The 22,659-nt window shown below is 46.3% G+C and overlaps 1 protein-coding gene and 1 pseudogene across 4 annotated transcripts in view; both read right to left on the bottom strand.

The window, feature by feature from the left end:
* TOP3A (DNA topoisomerase III alpha) overlaps positions 1-22,659 on the bottom strand; it is a 47,553-nt gene that overhangs the window by 15,084 nt on the left and 9,810 nt on the right. For 3 of the 4 annotated variants that reach the window (XM_049874712.1, XM_049874713.1, XM_049874714.1), the window contains exons 2-11: positions 15,976-16,035; positions 15,136-15,209; positions 14,385-14,460; positions 13,068-13,176; positions 11,292-11,435; positions 10,997-11,167; positions 10,189-10,289; positions 8,313-8,387; positions 2,956-3,038; positions 1,664-1,871 (exon numbers count right to left, since the gene is read on the bottom strand). In XM_049874712.1, coding sequence (XP_049730669.1) covers positions 1,664-1,871; positions 2,956-3,038; positions 8,313-8,387; positions 10,189-10,289; positions 10,997-11,167; positions 11,292-11,435; positions 13,068-13,176; positions 14,385-14,460; positions 15,136-15,209; positions 15,976-16,035 — 1,101 coding nt within the window. Of the gene's footprint in view, positions 1-1,663; positions 1,872-2,955; positions 3,039-8,312; positions 8,388-10,188; positions 10,290-10,996; positions 11,168-11,291; positions 11,436-13,067; positions 13,177-14,384; positions 14,461-15,094; positions 15,210-15,975; positions 16,036-22,659 lie in introns of all 4 variants that reach the window. The other variant, XM_049874715.1, reaches the window with a different exon arrangement.
* LOC126070502 (60S ribosomal protein L7-like) lies at positions 16,043-17,208 on the bottom strand (annotated as a pseudogene).

The raw sequence follows: 22,659 nt of genomic DNA, 5'->3' as shown, positions 1-22,659 counted from the left end.
AAATTTCCAAAAGCAAGATTTAGTAAAACAAAAAAAAGAAATAAGGGAGCTATGCAAGTATTGTAGGAGACAAAGAGTGCGTACCAGAGATTAGTTAAAAAAAAAAAAAAAAGTCTTACAAAAAAAAAAAAATTTAGCAAAATAACTTATGCAGTCATCAAAAATTACACTTCTAAAGAATATTTCAGCATGTGGGAAAATGCTCAAGATACAAAAATGGAAAAAAGTTTACAAAATCATTTAAGATTCTAATTTTTTTATAAGAAAATTACATGCATAGAAAAAAGGTGGATTTTATTCTAGGGGACGAGGTTACAAGGACATTTTTTCTTCTTTATGGTCTTCTATATTTTCTAAATTGTCTGAAATTAACATGTAATGATTTCATAATTAAAAAGACCAATAAAAAACCAAACCCACTGCTGTACAGTTGATTCTGACTCATAGCAACCCTCCCAGACAGAGTAAAACTGCCCCATGGGGTTTCCAAGGCTGTAATCTTTACAGAAGCAGACTGCCACATCCTTCTCCCAGAGTCGCTGGTGGGTTTGAACTGTTGACCTTTTGGTTAGCAGCTGAGCACTTAACCACTGCACCACCATAGGTCCATGAAAAAAAAATATATGTCATTAAAAGGGAAAACAAAGCTAAATTTACTTAGCTTTGCAACAAGCCTGCAATTGTAAAACAAGCTTAAACGGCCCCTGCCCTCATGGAGCCCACTCCCCAGCTGAGGAAATAACTGAAACCTGTGAGACAATCAGACATAGCTAAGCATGAATATTCTGCAGTGAGTATGAGTATGAAACTATGAAAGAAGTGTAGATTAAAGTTTCAGGATACAGATGGACACTGATCCCATCTTTAATGGATGGACAGGACTCTTATCATTAACAAGGCAATCCAGTTCTGTGTGGGGATGGTGGTGGGTGTGGACATGGGTGTGGTGATAGGGTTGTGTGTAGGCATGGTGGTGGGTATGGACATGGGTGTGGTGGTAGGTGACTGTGGGCATGGACATGGGTGTGGTGGTAGGTGTGGGTGTGGGAATGGTGGTGGGTATGGACATGGGCGTGGTAGTAGGTGTGGGCATGGGCACGGTGGTGGGTATAGGCATGGGCATGGTGGTAGGTGTGGGCATGGGCATGGTAGTGGGTATGGGCAGGGGCATGGTGGTAGGTGTGGGCTTGGGCATGGTGGGTATGGACACAGGCATGGTGGTAGGTGGGGGCGTGGTGGCAGGTGCAAGTGTGGGCATGGTAGGTGGTGGTGCTTAGGGTAAGGATAGTGTATCTGGTGGTGGGCGTAGATGCCGTGGGTGGGAGTATGGGTGAGGGTGTGGGGCTTTGCAAAGGTACAGAAATGGTGTGGTGCCCAGTCTGTGTGTAGAGAGTCAGTGAATAAGCCAGAGGGCAAGTGCCAGTATGGACAAGTGAGGCTGGACAGACCATGTGGCCCGTCATGGAGGGTTTTCACGAAAACCAGGCAGAAAACCGTGAAACACAAATGTCACGCTGACTTTTCTGATATTGAAGAAATATCTCAAAATCACTTATTCCTATAACAGGTGCCCACAGAGTAAATTCCAATCCTCCTATTGACCCCTTAGCCCCTCTCTGGGGCTCGGCAAGTGGCGGCAGTAGAAGTGTATTTATGAACTAACCTGTAAATTGCTGGTGTGTTTGGTGGGGTGAATGGGAGGGTGGGCTTGGTCGGACTTGTTTCCGTTGCGGGGGGTGGGACCGCCCCGCTCTAGAATGCTCTGGGCAAAGGCTCCCCAGCGCGGATCCTGGACCTGCTGCTCCACCAGCGCTGTCAGGTTCAGGTCTTTGGGGAAAATATTTGTCTCAGTTCGGGGATAGCTGATGTACCTAAACAAAGGCAAACAGAAATAAAAAGAAATGGTGAGGTCTTTCAGTGGTCTGCAAGTGGTTCTGTTAGACCAAAGCCCTGGTGACTCCTGCAAGCACCCATCTGACACAGCCACCTGGATCACCACACTGAGACACTCTGAGGTGTGGCCATGGTGAGGGGCAGGAAGCAGGATCTGCCGCAGTGTGGTGGAGGATCAGTGGCCCAGGGCACACTGGTGAAGGCTCTGGCACGGCAGCAGCAGTGGGGCTGGGCAGCAGCAGAACCTGCTGCAATGGAGGAGTCCTACTTGCCCTGACAGCTACCATGTGTATGTCTGTAACTTTTCTTAAGACCAAAGGACAATGCTATCCAAAGAAACATGTGGACTCTGTATTTAATTTGCAATTTTCTAGTAGCCACATTGGGGCTCTTGGATGGTGCAAACAGTTAAGTGTTCGAACCCACCGAGAAGCACCTTGGAAGAAAGGCCTGGTGATCTGCTTCCAAAAGGTCACAGCCTTGAAAACTCTGTAGAATTGCTCTATTCTGACACATCTGAGGTCACCATGAATCAGAATTGACTTGACAGCAACTAACAACAGTAGTCACTTTAAAATAAAAACATACTAACTCTAAAAATATATAATCAATGTAAGAAATTATTAATGAGGTAAGTTATCCTTTTTTTCACGCCAAGTCTTTGAAATCCAGCGTGTGTTTTCCAATGACAGCACATCTCAACTCAGACCACCCCTATCTCGAGTCCCTGGTCACATGTGGCATGTGGCTGGAAAGCTTAGCACCCTGAGGAAGGGCTGCCTTGCCACTGGCAGACACCACCTAGAGGTGCCACCTGCCCCTGCCAGGCCACCGAGAGGTCAACAGCAGGATGTGAATTCACTCTGTGGGCTCTTATTTGAGGAATAATTGATTCTGAAGTATTTTGTCATATCAGAGAAGTCAGTGTTGCCATTATTTCACTTCAGGGATAGGGTGACAGACATCTAGACCATTTATGCTTCCCTCATTAAGCTCTATTTCTAAAATATTTCATTCTGATAAAGATACACCAAAATCTATTCCCAAATCCAGAGGACTCACCCTTGAGTGTAGAGCCTCTCGGCAATCCTCATGGTTTCCTTTGCATTTATTCTCAACTTCCGCGAAGCCAGCTTCTCGAGCTCCTGTTGAGTGAGTCAGCAGGCAGTTAGCGTGAGTGGTGGCCGTAGGGCACCAAGTCACACACACTTGTCCTCCAGAGTACATTCCACTCCCATCACCCCAGCTGCTGCTGTCACAGGAGGGGAGAGCTGTGTTCTCAGTAGCAATTAAAAGTAGTAGTGACAAGGGACAACTAGAAGCAGAGAGCCAAGACCTACCTTGTCTTGATAGCCATGTGCTCTGCCCTCTGGACCAGCCTGCATGCAATCCCAGCATCTCACACAACTTACATGTTTACGAAATGCGACCTTGAACGTTACTCGGAATTAACTACAAATGCTAAGGGGCCAACTAACTGGAGAGGCAGAGGACTGGGTTGCAGCCATTCTCCACAGGGTCTACTGTTACCTATCTGGGACCTTAGGTAAGTCATCACATTTCTCTGGGCCTGGGTTTCCTCATCTGCAGAATTAAGTGAGCAAGCACTATTTCCCAAACTTTATTAATCTTAAAAAATACAGATTCCAGACTCCAACTCAGACTCACTAGATCAACCTCCAGGGAAGGGACTGGAGATTTTTTAGCAGTCATCGCAGGGGAATTTTTACAGGTAAGTGTGGGGAAAACAAGGTAACAGCAAGCTTCCCAAACCCGGCTGCACATCAGAAGCCCCTGGGAGGCTCCTTGAAATCTGGAGTCCCAGGCCCACAGCAGAGCAATACTTCAGAATCTCCAGGATTGGGGACCAGAAATTTAAAATTTTCACTGGGTGCCAAGATGATCCACCAGCTAGGCCCCAGTCCTTAGGGGCCCATGGGTCAGAGCAACCCCAAGGTTCTCTAGATCCATATGCCCACAGAGGTCTGTCTCGAACTCCCAGGTCAGAGCCCCAACCCCTGCAGGGACCTTCAGCATGCAAGGAGCCAAGCATGGTGGGCCCTGGAGTCTGGTAGGTCCAGTGCTGAATAGTGAACTCATAATGTCATGTGCTCTGAGCCCTGGCTTCCCTGCATGTACAATGTGTCCCAACGTCTACCTTTCAGGTTGTAGCAGGGATTAAACAAGGCAAGTGACCCTCACTGCTCGTCCCCCCACAGTTCTGTGCTCCTCTCCTCGCACTATGTGTACAGTCTGCTGTATGAACCCATCCTAACATCCACACCAACTTGTGACTACAGCCAGCCCCGCTGTGGGCACCAGACAACCTGGCAGAGCCTATAGGTAGCAGCTCAGCCAAGGTCTAAGAACTCATACCTGTGTCAGGGAGCCAGCAACCTGCTGGCAGCACGGGGAATGAAGCACATGCCTGGGTCTGCCAGCGTTAAGAGTGCTGGCCAAGCTACCCTGTCAAGGAGCCCCTGCCTCGAAGGCAGCTGTCAGAGTGGCTGTGACACTGGCCCAAAGGAGCTCTGCACAGGAGGGGCTGATTCTGCAGCTCATGCTCAGGGTGCCTTTTTTTCCCCCGACAAGGCACTGTTTTTTGATGTGCATTCTAGGATCACAGTGTTTCTAGAATCTGGGGATTGGTCTCCTAGGCTGCCAGCCTCACAGCCTGCAATACAATTCCTCCGTGTAGCTCCCAGGCCCTCCACAGTCTGCCCCTGCTTACCTTTCCAGCCTCCTCACAGACATGCTCTGACCACCCGCAAGCACTCTGCCGGACACCGCTGTGCCTTTTGATCATGGGCCTTCTTACATATTATTCTCCTATGTCTCCTCACATGATCATCTTGGCCATGCCCCACTCCTGGAGGCACCTCCGGGCCATCGTGGGCCTGTGTTCTCCTAAAGACACTGCTGTGCTGACCCCACCCCAGCACGAAGCAGACAGTGCTGCCCCCACTCATCTACACCCCAAATAAGAATAAAGACTGTGTCGGTCTGGTCACCCTTATAATAGTCGCAGGGCCTAAATGCTTAAAAATGTGATTAAGTGGGTGACTAAACCCTGTGTTAATAGATCATTTCTACCTCATTAAACCAGTTATTCTTCTCTAGTGTCTCTCTACTCTCTAGGATCTGGCAGTCCCTTAGCAAAGAGGAACATTTGGGCTGTGGATGAAGCACCCCCTGCCAACTTGGAAAAGAGGGAAGGAAACTGAAATCGATGCACAGATGCAAAATGGCTGCAGGAAAAACTGCTGACATTCAACTCAATGCATTGAAATAGCAAAGAGCCACTGTGTCTGTGGCAGCGCAGTGTGTCTGTGGCGGTGCGGTGTGTCTGTGGCGGTGCAGTGTGTCTGTGGCAGTGCAGTGTGTCTGTGGCGGTGCAGTGCGCCTGCAGTAGTGTGGTGTGTCTGCGGCAGTGCGGTGTGTCTGCAGTAGTGCGGCATGTCTGCGGCAGCGCGGTCCATCTGCAGTAGTGCAGTATGTGTGTGGCAGTGCAGTGTGTCTGCAGTAGTGCGGTGTGTGCGTGGCAGTGCGGTGTGTCTGCGGCAGCATGGTTTGGTTGCAGCAGTGTGGTGTGTCTGCAGCAATGTGGTATGTCTGCGGCAGCGCAGCATGTCTGTGGGAGTGTGGTGTGTCTGCAGTAATGTGGTGTGGCTGCAGTAGTGTGGTGTGTCTGTGGCTGCGTCTGCGGCAGTGTGGTGTGTCTGCGGCTGTGTGGTGAGTCTGCAGCAGTGTGGTGTGTCTGCAGCAGTGCGGTGCGTCTGTAGTAGTGTGGTGTGTCTGTGGCAGTGCAGTGTGTCTGCAGTAGTGCGGCATGTCTGCGGCAGCGCGGTCCATCTGCAGTAGTGCGGTATGTGTGTGGCAGTGCAGTGTGTCTGTAGTAGTGCGGTGTGTGCGTGGCAGTGCGGTGTGTCTGCGGCAGCATGGTTTGGTTGCAGCAGTGTGGTGTGTCTGCAGCAATGTGGTATGTCTGCGGCAGCGCAGCATGTCTGTGGGAGTGTGGTGTGTCTGCAGTAATGTGGTGTGGCTGCAGTAGTGTGGTGTGTCTGTGGCTGCGTCTGCGGCAGTGTGGTGTGTCTGTGGCTGCGTCTGCGGCAGTGTGGTGTGTCTGTGGCTGCGTCTGCGGCAGTGTGGTGTGTCTGCGGCTGTGTGGTGAGTCTGCAGCAGTGTGGTGTGTCTGCAGCAGTGCGGTGTGTCTGCAGTAGTGTGGTGTGTCTGCGGCAGTGCGGCGTGTCTGCAGTAGTGTGGTGTGTCTGCAGTAGTGTGGTGTGTCTGTGGCAGTGTGGTCGGTCTGTGACAGCGGTGGCTCTGAGGCAGAAGCAGAACCAGGAGCGTCTGGGGACAGATGCTGCCACCCCCTTGGCCCGGTACGGGGGAGGGAGGTTGCGGTCTCGGGGTCTGAGCCTTTCCGATCTCCCTGAGGTAGACTGCTGGCAGGAGGGCTGGATTCATCAAGCTTTGAGGTTCTGGTCCCAGGACAAGAGATGCACCATGGGATGGATGGACGCATGCATCAGGCTGTTTTAAACCTTATTCAACACCCCCAGCTCTGACTCCAGGTCACCGATCAACTCAATGATCATAGGATGACTTCTCAAAGTGAAGGGCCCAGAAAGGGTGCGTGCACCTGTCAAACAGACTTGGGACGCATGGTCCTGATCCCACTGCTAGGAATACGTCCTGGAAAACCAAAAAAGTGGCTTCCAAGTACAGCTGGTATCCCATATAGTGGTATCAGGGAGATAGCAAGCAGTGTGCACTGGCCACTCCTCACTGCAGACAGACAGACTGGCGGCCCTGGCCCTGGGCAGCAGTCTGTGAGCTCAGTGAACATGAGCCTGGTGCTGAGAAAGGGACGGCTCCAGTGTGCTCACGGCAGACCTCCAGGCCTAGGCAGTGGAGCCAGACCCCAGCCCAGGACTCACCAACTCTGAGGTGCACAGGAAGTGTCCCCTGAGAAGCAAACTGACTCACAGCCCTGACTACCAAGGATTCTGATAGAGGAGCGGTGTGAAAGTGGCCAGGAACTTGTATTTGAACAAGCAGGCTAATATACTGACTCTAACATAGGTGATCTGAGAACCTCACCTTGGGAAACACCACACCAAGCCCCAGAAAATTCCCGTGGATGACAAATATCATTCTTCCAGGCCACCTGGGAGATAATCAGCTGTTCTCTCCCCTCGGTGATACTCCAACAATGCTGCTGACTCTACGGCAACCCATATTTAGCCAGTGAGGAATAAAACACATATGCCTAACTCTATAAAACTGTCCTGTAACTTTCCCCTTAGTCCCTCAACACACACAAACACACATGACCCTGCTCCCTCCATGTGTGGTCACCTCCAGAGTTGACCCTGAGCTCGATGATAACTAGAGTTTTCTTGCAAAATGGTACGTAGGAAGAGGCACCCCCAATGTGATCTGCCCAGACTTGTGTCCCATGGGGATGGCCCGCCTCGGGATTAAGACAATTGAGAAGTTGTGTTCCAAGGCAAGTTCAATAGTAGATACTCAAAATGATGTTGACACAGATTATGTAGCAAGATGGAAAAAACAAGCTACTTGGATTATAATGCAGTAAAAATATGCATATTAAAAAAATAGGAAGAGACCATTACTGAAACATTTTGATCAATGATTCTATCTTGATCAAAAGGAGGCAAATGCAGAACAGAATTTCAAATTCTCATGGACTCCAGACTCTTGGAGCTACGGAGGCTGGATGAACCCCCGAAACTATTGCCTTGAGAGGATCTTTAAACCTTAATCCAAAACTATCCCCTAAAGTCTTCTTAAAGCCAAACAATAATTTAGCTTAGCTTAAAGGATGTTTGTCTTCGGAATTATAGTCTCTTAAGAACTATCTACATGGGATGAAAGACAACAGCAACTCAAAAGATTAGATAGTAACCTTAGGGGACAGTGAGTCTATGTTAATGGGGAGGAACAACTCAGAAAAGGAGGGTGAGAATGGTTACACGCCTCGAGAAATGTAATCAACGTCACTGAATTGTACTTGCAGAAAATGCTGAATTGGTGTATGTTTTTCACTCAACAACAGAAATAATAAATTATTAAAAAAAAAATAGGAACACACAAAAAGCTGATCAATAATCATGCAAAAATTGTGAGGTTAAAGGTGATTTGTTTTCCTCCTTTTGTTTTCCCAACCTCGTTACATTGCATTTGTTAACTTAGAAAAGAAAAGAAAAGAACTATGGGGCTAAGCAGGCCCGTGTTTTGGGATTTCCGTTTTTCCCAAGTGCTTTCCTGTGTGGCCTGTGAGGGACGATGCTTCCTTCCACGGGGCCACAGGTCTGCGCAGTTTGACCCGTCCCAGCAAAAGAAGTACATACACACTACTTACTCGGTGGTGGAAACTTCCACCCAGAACCTACCACAGTGTCCAGGGCTTGAGGCCTCCACTTGCTCTTCGGCTTAGAGCAAACCTCCACCACGGTTGCCGTAGGATCCTAGAAAGCCAGGAAGACAGACAACCAAATCAACCTGCTGGCACATCACCCCCAGTTTCCCACAACAGTGTGCTCACCATTACAGATGACCCTGGCCAGCACCTGAGCTGGTGCTGAGGGGAGTGCCCCTATTTGATGCAGGGTTTTAGCCAACAGTACGAGGGGAGTCATGACCACTGTCCCAGGTACAGCAAGTGTTTTGGGGCGAGTCCACAAGCCATGCATTCCTCAAGCAGTTTGCACACTTCTGCAGCATGGCTTCCATGCAGAGTGTTAATTCTTTAAAATTCAGGCTAGTATACAATAAGAGATAAGAGAAAACACACAATACAAGCTGGAAAACTCCAATCCTAAAACGAACTTGACACTTATAAGAGACTGTAAATGGGCAAAGAACTGAGGTGAACTGATTTACTAACGAGGACCTATGTATATCGAAATCCCGACTTCTCCCTTGCAATAGACTGGGGACCCCTGCCAGGACTTCTGGCACCACCTCCTGGTGGAGTCAAATGGGCAGGTGCTTTTTGTTATCAGACAAATGTGCAGTGTCCCAAGGCTCCGGTGGTGTGTGAAGTAGGGGGATAACGGGGGCCTCCTGGAGGCAGCGCAGTCTGTAGCTACAGCACGGGCTGGAGAATTGATACACCTTGCCCAAATCTGTGCTCTGCCATCGCTAGCTCTAGTGTGTCGGGCTACTTAACTTTCTCCAGGTTCCTCATCCGTAAGATAGAGATGCTGTTACCGCCCTCACAGGCATATGAGGACTAAATAACATGTAAAAGAGTGTGCCTGGCACACAGCTGATGCTCAGTAATCATTGGTTCCTTTCACCAAATCAATGATTCACGTGTCATTGGACTACAGCCACATGACTGATCAAACCAGAGGTCTCTGGACTTGACTTGAGGACCACAGTGCCCCTGGGCTGAACTAGGCACTTCTTTCTGACCAGCGGGGGTGGCATCATAAAGTGGACAGTCTGAGGTCAAGGAATATGAAGGCTGGCTAACTCTACCACCGACTAGCCAGTGACCCTGAGCAGCTGTGGTCCTTGACATGTGCTGTTTCCTTGACCTCGCACACTCTTGCCCCAGGTCCTCCTCTGGCTGCCTCCTTCGAACCATTCAGTCTCTCTCTCAAATGTCACCCCCTCAGAGAGGCCTTCGTGAGCACCTCATCTAAACACTGTCCCCAAGGGACCCCTACCCCAAGGTTGTTCTCCTTCCTCCTCTGCAGGAAATGGACTGCTCAATAGTGACCTGATGACTGTCCTGTTTTGCCCCATGAGGGTGGCAACTGCATCTGCCCTGTTCCTACAGTGTCCCCAGCACCTAAGAGTGTTTGGCACATAGCAGGCGCTCAGTAAAAATGTGACAGCCGTGCCTGTCATCTCTGTAGATGTCCGCATCTGAATGGAGGAGAGGGCTAGACCAGATGCTGTCCTGTGTCCTTCCACTGTAGGAGCCTGGGGCGATGACCTGGCAAGGCTGTAGTGGTGTGCTGGGCTCCAGGGAGGACTGCAGGGAAGCAGCTCTCAAAACCTCGGATTTCCTCTCAGTTCCGCATTGCATGCAGATGGAGCAGACCATTCCCTTCTACATTTTCGGTGCAGTTTTCATGGGGTTCTAGTCTTACTGGTTCACAAACACTGATGCCCTGAGATGCAAGCTTATAGACAGAAAAGCTACAGCGCAGCGGGAGAAGAGGACGGGACCATCTCAGCCAACATGGAGAGGGAGCTGGGACACATGTAGAAGTCTTCTTTCTAGATTGTGAAGATTTCAAACGTATTTCTTACCTCCATACACAGCTGATAGAGGACGAGACAAGCTGTGTGGTTAAAGAGACGATGCCTCTTCCAGTTGAATTCTACAATGCCATCTTCGTGCTCATGAGTTACTATATCGGGAAAGACAAGCCGGAAAGCAATGACTCGGAGAAACTACACGATATTACGACCGATAAGTTTCTTGGCAGCTAAGAAAACCTCCAGTGGATTCTGAATACCACGAGGAACAGGAGGAAGGGTAGCAAGAGGAGAAGCCGCACATCTAGCTAGTGCTATGGCTGCTCCATGTCCCTCTGTTATTCCTGGGCCCTCTGGCTCCAGGCCTGTTGTGGATTGAATTGTGTCCCCTTAAAATATGTGTTGTGAATCCTAATCCCATTTTGGAATAAGGTTTTCTTTGTTAATGAGGCCCTATCAGTGTAGGGTGTGTCTTAAGCCAATCATCTTTGAGATATAAAACAAGATTAGACACAGAGAAGCAAGCAGAGACACGGGAAGACAGATGTCACACCACAGGAAGGTCACCATGGAACCAAAGAACAGAAGCTGAAAAGAGACTAGGAACTTCTTCCAGAGCTAACAGAGAGGAAGCCTTCCCCTAGAGCCAGTGCCCTGAATTCTGCCTTCTAGCCTCCTAAACTGTGAGAAAATAAAGTTCTGTCTGTTAAAGCCACCATCTGGGTTTCTGTTACAGCAGCCCTAGATAGTCACTGCCATAAGCAAGATTAGAAGTCACACATCTAATTAGTGCCATGGCTACTCCACGTCCCCGTTATTCCTGGGCCCTCTAGCTCCATGCCATAACCCCCCTGCTTACCTTTAATTCTGTGGAAGGTTTCTGGCACAAAAGCCTGAATGGCTTTGAACCTCTCTACCACAAAGCCCAGCGTTGGGAACTGGCAGCTGCCGTAACTGATCAGTTGCTCGGCCAGCACCTCAGGGAAAATCCTCTGAAGCCTTAGGGTCTGGAACCTTGTGAAGGCAGCACCTGGGGAGCAGACAACAGGGAGGTGAACGTGACGGACAGTATGGGCTAAGTCAGATGCACACACGCACATAAACCCCGCAATTAGCCCCCAACATGCCAAGGAGCCTTCCTGTGTGGCCCTCACCAATCCGCAGGTCCAGCTCTTGCCTCACGTCTACAGCATCGCTCACTCTCTGGTCGGGCTCTGTTAGGTTCTCACAGGCCAGCCTGATGGCTCGTGGGGTGATCTCGGAGAAACGGGCCCTCAGCACTGGCAGACTGGGCTTCACTGCGGAACAGAGCAGGTAAGAATCCAACCTCACTGCCTTTCATCACATCCAGGAAAGGGCTCCCTGTGCTCACGCCACCTTGAATGGCGAGGAGTTCATGTCACTGACACAGTTAAGGTCATGGAATATAGTCCAAGAGGGAAACACCACTGTGCCCTCTCAACTGAATGTTACCAGCGATAACGGGGCAGTGAACTCAGCTACTAAGAAAGTCTCTGGTAAGCCCTGTGAGATGTCAGTCTCACTTGCTCTCTCAGACCTTTAGGAAAAAAGAAAAACTTTGCCCATGGAAGGGTCCTATGGGGGAATGTTCTTTCACGAGAGAGTATAGGACATACGCTGTCCCTGACAGTTATTTAAGCTCCCAGGATGCATGACAGCTTTTTACACAAACACACTTAAGAAAAACTGCACCCACCACCCTTGGAGCCCTAGAATTGCTGTCCACCTAAAATCAATATCCCTGTTAAATAAAAAAAAACCGAATCCATTGCTATCAAGTTGATTTCGACTCATAGCGACCCTATAGGACAGAGTAAAACTCCCCCCCAGAGTTTCCAAGGAGCCCCTGGTGGATTCAAACTGCCAGCCTTTCGGTTAGCAGGCGAAGCTCTTAACCACTATACCACCAGGGTTTCCATATCCCTGTTAGAACCATCCAAATTCACTTCATTAAGTATTTATTAATACTCAGGCATTGCACAAAAAATATGGGAGATAAAAAAACAAGCAGAACATTTTAGAATAATTCTTTATACTTTACGTCTGGTATATAAAACGCAAATGTGTCACTTTAATGACAAAGGTGCGCCTGACTCAAACCACGGTGTTTTCAATTATGCACGTGAAAGCCAGACAACGATTAAGGATGACTGAAGAAGAACTGACACCTTTGAATTATGGTGCTGGCGAAGAATACTGGAAATACCACGGACTGCCAAAAGAACAAACTTGGAGGAAGTATAGCTAGAATGCTCCTGAGAAGCAATGACGGTGAGACTTTGTCTCACATACTTTGGATGTGTTATCAGGAGGGACCAGTCTCTGGACAAGGACATCCTGCTCGGTAAAGCAGAGGGTCAGCGAAAAAGAGGAAGACCCTCAACGAGATGAACTGGCACAGTGGCTGTAATAATTGGCTCAAACATGGCAATGACTGTGAGGATGGCACAGGACCCGGCAGTGTTTTGTTCTGTTGTACACAGGGTCACTATGAGTCAGAACCAACTCTACAGCACCTAACAACAACTGTATATACATACATACACATATGCGCATATACGTACATGCATGTATATATACAGCCCCCGGAAGATGCAAACTGTTAAGTGCTGGGCTACTAACCAAAAGGTTGAGGGCTGAAACCCTCTCAACGATGCCATGAAAGAAAGACTTGCAGGGGTTCAGTGACTTGTTCCGGGATGACACACAGCTGCTGAGTGGTGGAGCTGGCCATGGACCCCACTCCACTCCAGAGCCCATGTCTTCCCACCTCACGAGGCTGAGAGTGACTCAGAAGGGAGAGGTTCACGTGGAAGAGCTCGGCAGTGGTCCAGGAATACACAGATACAGGACAACAAGCTAGTTATGTGATCCCAAGGTAAAAAATATTCAGAAATGGCATCACCTACCAGCCTTGCATACGTGGATGATCTCAAATCCAATATTCTCCCCTTCTCTGTCACAGTCAGTCCAGATCACCAGAGCCTGGCACTGCTGCGTCTCTCGTTCCAGAGTTTTCTGAAATTCACAGTGGGGAAACAGCAGTGACAGCAGGCTCTGCAGTGCTACTGCTTGACAGCTCTCACTAAGGAATGGGACTAAGCATTAATGGTGCTCTTGGAGTATGCCAATTTGGGTGAAAAAAACAGCAGACAACACTGTTCTTACCAGCTACAAGGATGGCGAGGTCACTAAGGCAGTCCTCCAGCTTAGAAGACTGTTTAGTAAAACACCCCGGCACACAAGTATAACTCACTCTAGCACACATTTATAACCCCCAACGCACACTTATAACTCACCTGACGTAGCTTATGACTCCCCCGCATATGCACTTACAACTCACCCTTAATGTGTGGTTATAGCTCACTGCTGACACATACTATTACCTCCCTGACACACACTAACTCCCCCAAAGCATACTTATAACTCCCCTAACACATGCTTATAACTCTCCAACACATGCTTACAACTCCCCTTAACACACAATTAATAACTCCGACACACGCTTCTAACTCCCCCCAGGCACATGCTTGTAACTCCCCCGAAACATGCTTATTACTCCCCCGACACACGCTTATAACACCCCTGACGCACCCTTTTAATTCCCCCAACACACACGTAAAACTTCCCCCAATACACACCTAACTCCCAGACACACACTAGTAACTCTCCTCTGACACACACACTTATAATCCCCCTGACATACTTGTACCTTCTCCCGATACACACGACTCCCTGACACACACAAATAACTTCTGACGCACACTTATAACTCCCTCCTGACAAATGTATATAACTCAGCCTTAACACACACTCATGACTCTCCTGGTTCTAATTAAGTACTGGTTAAAAAAAAACAAAAACAAAAAACAGTGAACTACAGATGCCCTGACTGCTTGTAAACGGAACAATTCATTTTCAAACAACCGCTGGGACCGTGTAGTCTCTTCACTCTAACTAGGTGAGCCAAGGTTAGAAAAATTAGTAATGATTACTTATTTAAACTACCAGCATTCATAAAAAGGCTTACTTCAATCCTCTGGACACTTTGTTTTCATGGTCTCATTTACACAATGGATGAGAATAATCTTTTTAATCATGATACTGAAGTTTGTTGGAAACGCTTATTTCTAAACTCTAAAGCATTTGAAATACACAAATCACTTAGTTTGATTATTTTGTGGTTGTTCCAACCCCAATGCCATATGTCTTCCAATAGAAGCTACCTTGATGTCCAGAAAATTCTCTGGGCAGTATTTTTCAATTTCTGCTTCAAAGAGGACAAGGGGATTACAGCTCTGCCTAGAAAGAAATGAAAACACAGGAATTATACAATTTAGGGGAAACACACTGTACCTCAGTCCATGATGGACAGTTGTCCATTCTAGTGCTCTGTGGGCTCATGCATGGATCCCCCACCGAAAAAGCCCCATGTGAAAACCCCAAATGATTAAAAGCAAGGCTTTGACCCTCTTTATAATGCACTTTCCACTTCCCCACAAAGATTAACAGTGGTTGCTAAGATGAAATCCTGGAACCCTTTTATGCACATCTGCAATGGGATATAAGGAGCCCCCATGGCTCAGAGATTAAAGTGTCTGACTGCTAACTGAAAGGTCAGTGGTTTGAAACCACCAGCGGCTCTGCAGGAGAAAGACGTGGCAGTCAGCTTCCCTAGAGATTTACAGCCTTGGAAATCCTATGGGGTCGCTATTAGTCAGAATCGACTTGCCTGCGGTGGGGTTTGGGCAATAGAATATACGTGATCCTATGACTGCATGAAAAAAACCTGTTTTGGGAGAACACTTAATTGTGTTCTTATTCTGAAGATATGGTAAAAACTTAAAATCAGTTAGATAATCTTAGGTTATCTTAGTAATATGTTACACAGTAAGATCAATATGCCTCAAAATTCCCGTAACATTTCACAACTTACTGTAATAACCAGAAAGGTCTTCTCCCAGAAATTATACTGACCATTTTCGAAATTGCATCTGGAAATCATGAGCCAGCAAATGTCCAGAAACCGAAGTCATTACCATGGTAACACTCTGCACGACAACAAAATCTGAATTATTCTTTTAGCAATTATATTTTGGCAAGTCATTTAAATAAAAGGGAGGGAATTCTATGTAAGAAAAGCAACAAAAACAGTGGATTGGGAACAAACATAAATATAGCTCTGTGAAGCCAAAAGCCAGAGTCCCACAATGACTGTTCTAGTACCACGATGTCTTTTTTATCATTTAAAATTTCTTCTATTGTATATTAGCAGTCACACAGCTTCTTTCTTGTCATAAAGTGCTGAGATGGGACCATGTTTTATTAAAAGAGTTCCTTATAAATTGTCAAACGGTAAACCTACAACCAGAGACTTTTAGAGGTCACAACAATATTCTTCAAAGACAGTTGTATATTCTACAACGTCCAGGCTAATGTTCCTTGATCAAGTAATTCTAAAGCAAAAGCAATTTAGGGAGAACTTGCACTTAAAAAAAAAAAAAAAGAGGAGCTCTGGTGGCACAGGAGCTAAGCGCTCGGCCGCTAACCAAAAGGTTGGCAGTTCAAACCCACCAGCTGCTCCTTTGGGAGAAAGATGTAGCAGTCTGCTTCTGTAAAGGTTAGTCTTGGAAACGCTTTGGGGCAATTCTACTCTGTCCTATAGAGTCGCTATGAGTTGGAATTGACTTGACACCAATGTGTGCAGTAAAATGCTGCCCTTCTTAGCCACAGCTGAATTCCCAAGGCATGCTCACAGAAGGCACAGGGATCTGAGGGCACATGTCAGCTGTACAGAAGAACCGCTTCAGTACCTACCTGGCCATACAGGTGATAATCAAATTCATAGATCTTGTTAAATTTAGAAAGGCCTTCCCTCTACAAGACACAAAAAAAAAAAAACAAAAATTTTAAATTTAATTATATTAATTTTAGTTATAATTAATGACTGCTCAGTATAAATATCAAGCAAAACTGATAAGTGGGAATATTAAAAATACAACAGGATCTCCTACAGATAAAATCTAGGCTACATTACTAAAATCATTTATTAAATGCCCCTCAAAACAAAGTTAGCAAGCACATACTTCACTGAATCCATGGAATTTTTATGCTTGATGGTACCTTTAAGATCAGCTAATGTAACTTTTTTTTTTTTCCAATTTGAAAGCAGTTACAGTTTTATTAACCGACCAGATTACAAAAATAATCATGGTAGATACCTTAGTTCATCCTTCTAATAAGCCTGTTGATCTGGTCTTCCCTGTTGCCAGCATCTCCACCTTCTACAAAATGGGTGGTCTTTTCCTTCATCCCACCTCGTGGAGAAGGTAAATTGAGGGCCACAGGAAGTTGTGTGCTTCTTTGAAGCGTTTCCCAACAGTACAGATCCTCCATGCAGATGCTGGCATATTTACCAAGAGATCGTGCCATCAAAGTGTTATCCGTCAGGGCAATTCGCTTCTTACTGATCTCGCCATAACCGCGCTTATAGATCAGTTCATTCACTGACTTCAGGTTTGGGTATCCCCATGCAATATATGGTTCCACAATCCTCAGCATGTTAACTGAAGCCTTGTGGAGCTTAACAAAGGTGCCGCTGAAGATCTGGCGAAAGCTAAGAAGCTGCAACACCTTTTGAACCTTTGGGCTCACACCATTGATACCTCTGATCCTGATAACAAATGCCAACTTGGGTTCTGCAGGTACATAGAAGTTGTCAGCTTTTCTTGCCATCCTAGCCATTCGAATTTCAGTCCTGTACATCTGCCTATATTCCTCGTGATAGTGCTTAGCTTTTTCATAGATAAACTTCCTCCTTGCCTTTCAGAGCATCTCGGGCAAATTTCTTTCTCAGGCGCTTGATCTTTAGTTCTGTGAAATTCCTTCCCTTTTCCTTAAGGGTTTCTGGCACATCAGGAACGTTCTTTTTCTTCTCTTCGACACCCTCTGTGGCTCCAGCAGGAAAAAGAGCTAATGTAACATTTTTTTTATAGATGAGATTAATTTGTCCAAAGTCACATGAATTAATGTCAGAGAAAGGATTAGGTCCTAAGTATCTTGACTATTTTCTCCTTCCTTTCCACACAGCTCTCCCTCCTTGCCATACAACTGCACCAATAAACTGGACCTTCCTTGGGTTAGTCATTCACCTTTCTGACCCTCAACTGATTCCTCCTCTCGGTTCTGAGATCCAATGACACCGTGAGGCCCCATCAGAACTGGGGTCCGGTCTACAAAGCATTTCTTCAGCTGCAATTATGGATCAACAAGACCCTCTAGAGTATACCCTGATGGTTTCCCACAAAGGTACTGAAAACAGTTATGGATGTGATTTTTACGCCAACAATGAAGAGATGAGAAAAGTGGGCTGGGAACCGGAGAAACAGTCAACAATTGAGAATTATCAGTATCAAGAGTTTCTCTCAGCTGCTGTGATAAAGAATTCCTTTATGTGGCATTTTGCCTTGGATCTTTGGAAAAATGGCTTGACAAATTTTCCCTCCAAACCCTGAGGAGTTATCTTTCCCTAGTTTCTACCCCACGGGGCTTGTTACTTTTACCAGGTGCACTGACATTTTCTGGGTAAACTGTAAACAACTTGGTTTGATGCTTTTTTTTGGCCCTGGGCTGCAGTCTGCGCTGTGACTGGTATGCACCTTGCAAAGAGTGGTCAATATACTATGCAAATGAAGTGACTATGGACTATACAAATGAAATTACTATAGCCTACTATGCAAATGAAGCGTCAGCAGCCTACTGAGAGGGGATTGGTCAGTTCGTGGCCCTGGTGGGAGGGCCATGCCTTGAAATTGATGCTGAGTTTCTGTATATACGAAGCCAACGCCACAGAACATTTTTCAGACAGGAGGCAGACTGAAGCAGAAGGAAGAAAGAGAGAAGCAGCAGTGGGTGAGGTGGCAAAGAACATCCTAAAAACTATAACATGGGTCAAGGGCTGTAACACTGAAGACAGCAACAGGCCCAGAAGAGGCCTCTGGCAGAGCCAGTGGCAACAGGCCTGGCTGTGGCAGAATAGGTAGTGATGGAAGGGAAGCTGAAGGCAGAGAGGGCTGTCCTGAGAGGGCCAAGAGGTGGCCTGCACAGATGAGAGGGGGGTGTGCATGGCAGAGAAAAGAGCCTGCTTGCTTGTGCAGCTGAGAGGATCTGACAGAGCTGTGCTGCACTGAAGAAGGGAGAGATGTGCTCTCCTCTTCGGGGGCATCTTCCAGACTTTGCCTACATGCTTCCCGATTCTGATCCTGAGTTGCAGCCTGTTGATCCTGATCCCAAGCTGTACCCTGTTACTTCCTTAATAAACCACTTAACTGTAAGCATGGTCTTTGACCCCCACATGTCTGTCGGTCTGTTGCACTGTGGGGGCTTGTGTGCTGCTGTGATGAAGCCAACAACTAATAGGTTCTTGCCAAGCAAACCAGTGAACTGGAGTCAGCCAGACTCGGGGATGAAAGAACATAAAGGTTTATTCACAGTTTGCAAACTGGGAAGCAGGCAGGGTCTCACAACCTAAGGTGGCCAGCTCCCTGAACCAGGGTAGATTACTCCTTATACAGGGAGTGACATACACATTCATGAACAGTGAAGGGAGGATCGTCAGTCCTGTGATACCATGCACAGCCCTAAAAAAAAAAAAAATGGCAATGGCTCTCTACTGCCAACCCAGGAAGGTCGTACAGTGGGTAAATTTGGAGTTGGTGGGCCTGCACCTCAGCCATTCTGCCAGAAGAAAGGAAACCTGGTGTATTAACTGTTTATGGTGAGGTGTTGTAAAAGCTGCAACGAAAATGTAACTAGACCTTTCTGAAAAACAACTACAATGGGATGGTCAATAACCCTCTGCCCGCTTCAGTGATGCTGGAAGCTACGCCATCGGTATTCAAATACCAGCAGGGTCACCCATGGCAGACACATTTCAGTTGAGCTTCTTTCAGACTAAGACAGACTAGGATGAAGGACCTGGCAATCTACCTCTGAAAAGCATTAGCCAGTGAAAACCTTATTAACAGCAGCAGAACACTGTCTGATATAGGGCGGGAAGATGAGCCCCCCAGGTTGGAAGGCACTCAAAATACAACTGGGGAAGAGCTGCCTCCTCAAAGTAGAGTCAACTTTAATGATGTGGATGGAGTCGAGCTTTTGGGACCTTCATTTGCTGATGTGGCGCAATTCAAAATGAGAAGAAACAGCTGCAAACATCTATTGATAATCGGAACGTGGAATGTACAAAGTATGAATCTAGGAAAATTGGAAATCGTCAAAAATGAAATGGAACACATAAAGATTGATATCCCAGGCATTAGTGAGCTGCAATGGACTGGTATTGGCCATTCTGAACCAGACAATCACACGATCTACCAAAGCTTGAAGAACAATGGTGTTGCATTCATTGTCGAAAAGAACATTTCAAGATCTATCCTGAAGTACAATGCTGTCAGGGATAGGATAATATCCATATGCCTACAAGAAAGACCAGTTAATACGACTATTATTCAAATCTACGCACCAACCGCTAAGGACAAAGACGAAGAAATTGAAGATTTTTACCAACTTCTGCAGTCTGAATTCGATCAAACATGCAATCAGGATGCACTGATAATTACTGGTGATTGGAATGTGAAAGCTGGAAACAAAAAAGAAGGATTGGTAGTAGGAAAATATGGCCTTGGTGATAGAAACAATGCCGGAGAACGCATGACTGAATTTTGCAAATACCTTGTTTCAACAACATAAATGCTGACTATACACACGGACCTTGCCAGATGGAATACACAGGAATCTACCTGACTGTATCTGTGGAAAGAGACGATGGAAAAGCTCAACATCATCAGTCAGAATAGGGCTAGGGTCTGACTGCGGATCAGACCATCAATTACTCATATGTAAGTTCAAGTTAAAACTGAAGAAAATTAAAACTAGTTCACGAAAGCCAAAGTATGACCTTGAGTACATCCCACCTGAATTTAAAGACCATCTCAAGAACAGATTTGACCCGCTGAACACTAATGACTTAAGGCCAGATGAGTTGTGGAATGACATCAAGGACATTATACATGAAGAAAGCAAGAGATCGGTAAAAAGACAGGAAAGAAAGAAGAGACCTAAATGGATGTCAGAAGAGACTCTGAAACTTGCTCTCGAACATCAACTAGCTAAAGCAAAAGGAAGACACGATGAAGTAAAGGAGTTGAACAGAAGATTTCAAAGGCCGGCTCGAAAAGACAATAGTATTATGACAACATGTGCAAAGACCTGGAGATAGAAAACCAAAAGGGAAGAACACAATCAGCATTTCTCAAGCTGAGAGAACTGAAGGAAAAATTCGAGCCTCAAGTTGCAATATTGAAGGTCAGCAGTTCGAATCCGCCAGGCGCTTCTTGGAAACTCTATGGGGCAATTCTATTCTGTCCTATAGCATCACTGAGTCGGAATCGACTCGACAGCACTGGGTTATGGGGAAAATATTAAACGACAAAGGAAGCATCAAAAGAAGATAGAAGAAATACAAAGAGACACTATACCAAAAATAACTGGTCGATGTTCATCCATTTCAGGAGGTAACATATGATCAGGAGCCAAAGATACTGAAGGAGGAAGTCCAAGCTACATGAAGGCACAGGTAAAAAACGAGGCTTCAGGAATAGATGGGATGAGTATCAACTGAGATGTTTCAACAAATGGACGCAGCTCTGGAAGTGCTCACTTGTCTGTGCCAAGAAATTTGGAACACAGCTAGGTACCTGGCCAACCGACTGCAAAAGATTCATATTTATGCCTATTCCAAGAAAGGTGATTCAACCAAATTTGGAAATTATTGAACAATGTCATTAATATCACATGGAAGCAAAATTTTGCTGAAGATCATTCAAAAGTGGCTACAGCAGTGTATCAACAGGGGACTGCCAGAAATTCAAGCCAGATTTAGAAGAGGATGTGGAACCAGGGATATCACTGCTGATGTCAGATGGGATCCTGGCTGAAAGCAGAGAACACTAAAAAGATGTTTACCTGTGTTTTATCGACTATGCTAGGGCATTCAACTGTGTGGATCATAAATTATGGATAACATTGACAAGAATGGGAATTCTGGAACACTTAATTGTGCTCATGAGGAATCTGTACATGCATCAAGAGGCAGTTGTTCGAATATAACAAGGGGATAGTGCATGGCTTAAGGTCAGGAAAGGTGTGCATCAGGGTTGTAGCCTTTCACCATACCTGTTCAATGTGTATGAGGACCAAATAATCCGAGAAGCTGGACTATATGAAGAACAGGGCATCAGGACTGGAGAAAAGCTCATTCACAACCTGTGTTACGCAGATGACACAACCCTGCTTGCTAAAAGTGAAGAGGACTTGAAGCACTTACTGATAAAGATCAGACCACAGCCTTCAGTATGGGTTACACCTCAACATAAGGAAAACAGAAATCCTCACGACTGGACCAATCAGCAACATCATGATAAACGGAGAAAAAACTGAAGTGTTGTAAAGGATTTCGTTTCACTTGGATCTGCCACCAACACCCATGGAAGCAGTAGTCAAGAAATCAAAAGACACATGGCACTGGGCAAATTGGCTGCAAGAGATCTCTTTGAAGTGTTAAAAAAAAGCAAAGATGTCACCCTGAGGACTAAGGTGCTCCTGACCCAAGCCATGGTGTTTCCAATCGCCTCATATGCATGTGAAAGCTCAACAGTGAATGAGGAGACCCAAGAATTGATGCCTTTGAATTGTGGTCTTGATGAAGTATTAATACTGAATATACCCTGGACCGCCAAAAGAACAAACAGATTTGTCTTGGAAGAAGTATAACCAGAATGCTCCTTAGAAGCAAGGATGGTGAGACCGCATCTCACATACTTTGGATATATTGTCAGGAGGGATCAGTCCCTGAAGGACATCATGCTTGGTAAAGTAGAGGGTCAGCAAAAAAGAGGAAGACCCTCAACGAGATGGACTGACATGGTAACTGGAACAAGGAGCTCAAGTATAACAACAATTTTGAGGATGACCAGGACAGTGCAGTGTTTCGTTCTGTCGTATATACTGTCGCTATGAATCAGAATCGGTTCGACAGCACCTAACAACAAGAATAACAATGGTCTGTGAGTTCTGTGTGGCCACTGCAACAGATTATTGAATGCAAAAGAGAAATAGTGCTGTGGGAAGGGTGGCTGGTGTCTAACTTGGTAAGAAGGTTGGAGAGTTGAGGTATATCTGACTACCACCTCATAGGAGTCAACCTTGGGCTGATTTTGATTCATGACAGGTTCTGACGCTACTACTCAAATTTCACAGCTGCACAAAGACAATTTTTCAGTGTGGAATATTAAAGGCTGCAGCCAACAATGAACAAGGCACAACGGCAAATTTTAAGAGGGAAATTAGTTTAGTACTGGTACCTAGAGTTCCTACCACCCATCTGTCAGTTTGTCATACTGTGCTGGCTCGTGTGTTGCTATGATGCTGGAAGCTATGCCA

The sequence above is a fragment of the Elephas maximus genome, chromosome 2 (assembly GCF_024166365.1).
Source record: "Elephas maximus indicus isolate mEleMax1 chromosome 2, mEleMax1 primary haplotype, whole genome shotgun sequence".
NCBI lineage: Eukaryota > Metazoa > Chordata > Mammalia > Proboscidea > Elephantidae > Elephas > Elephas maximus.
Note: the sequence above shows the minus strand (reverse complement) of the source record. Positions and strands in the feature narration are given on the sequence as shown.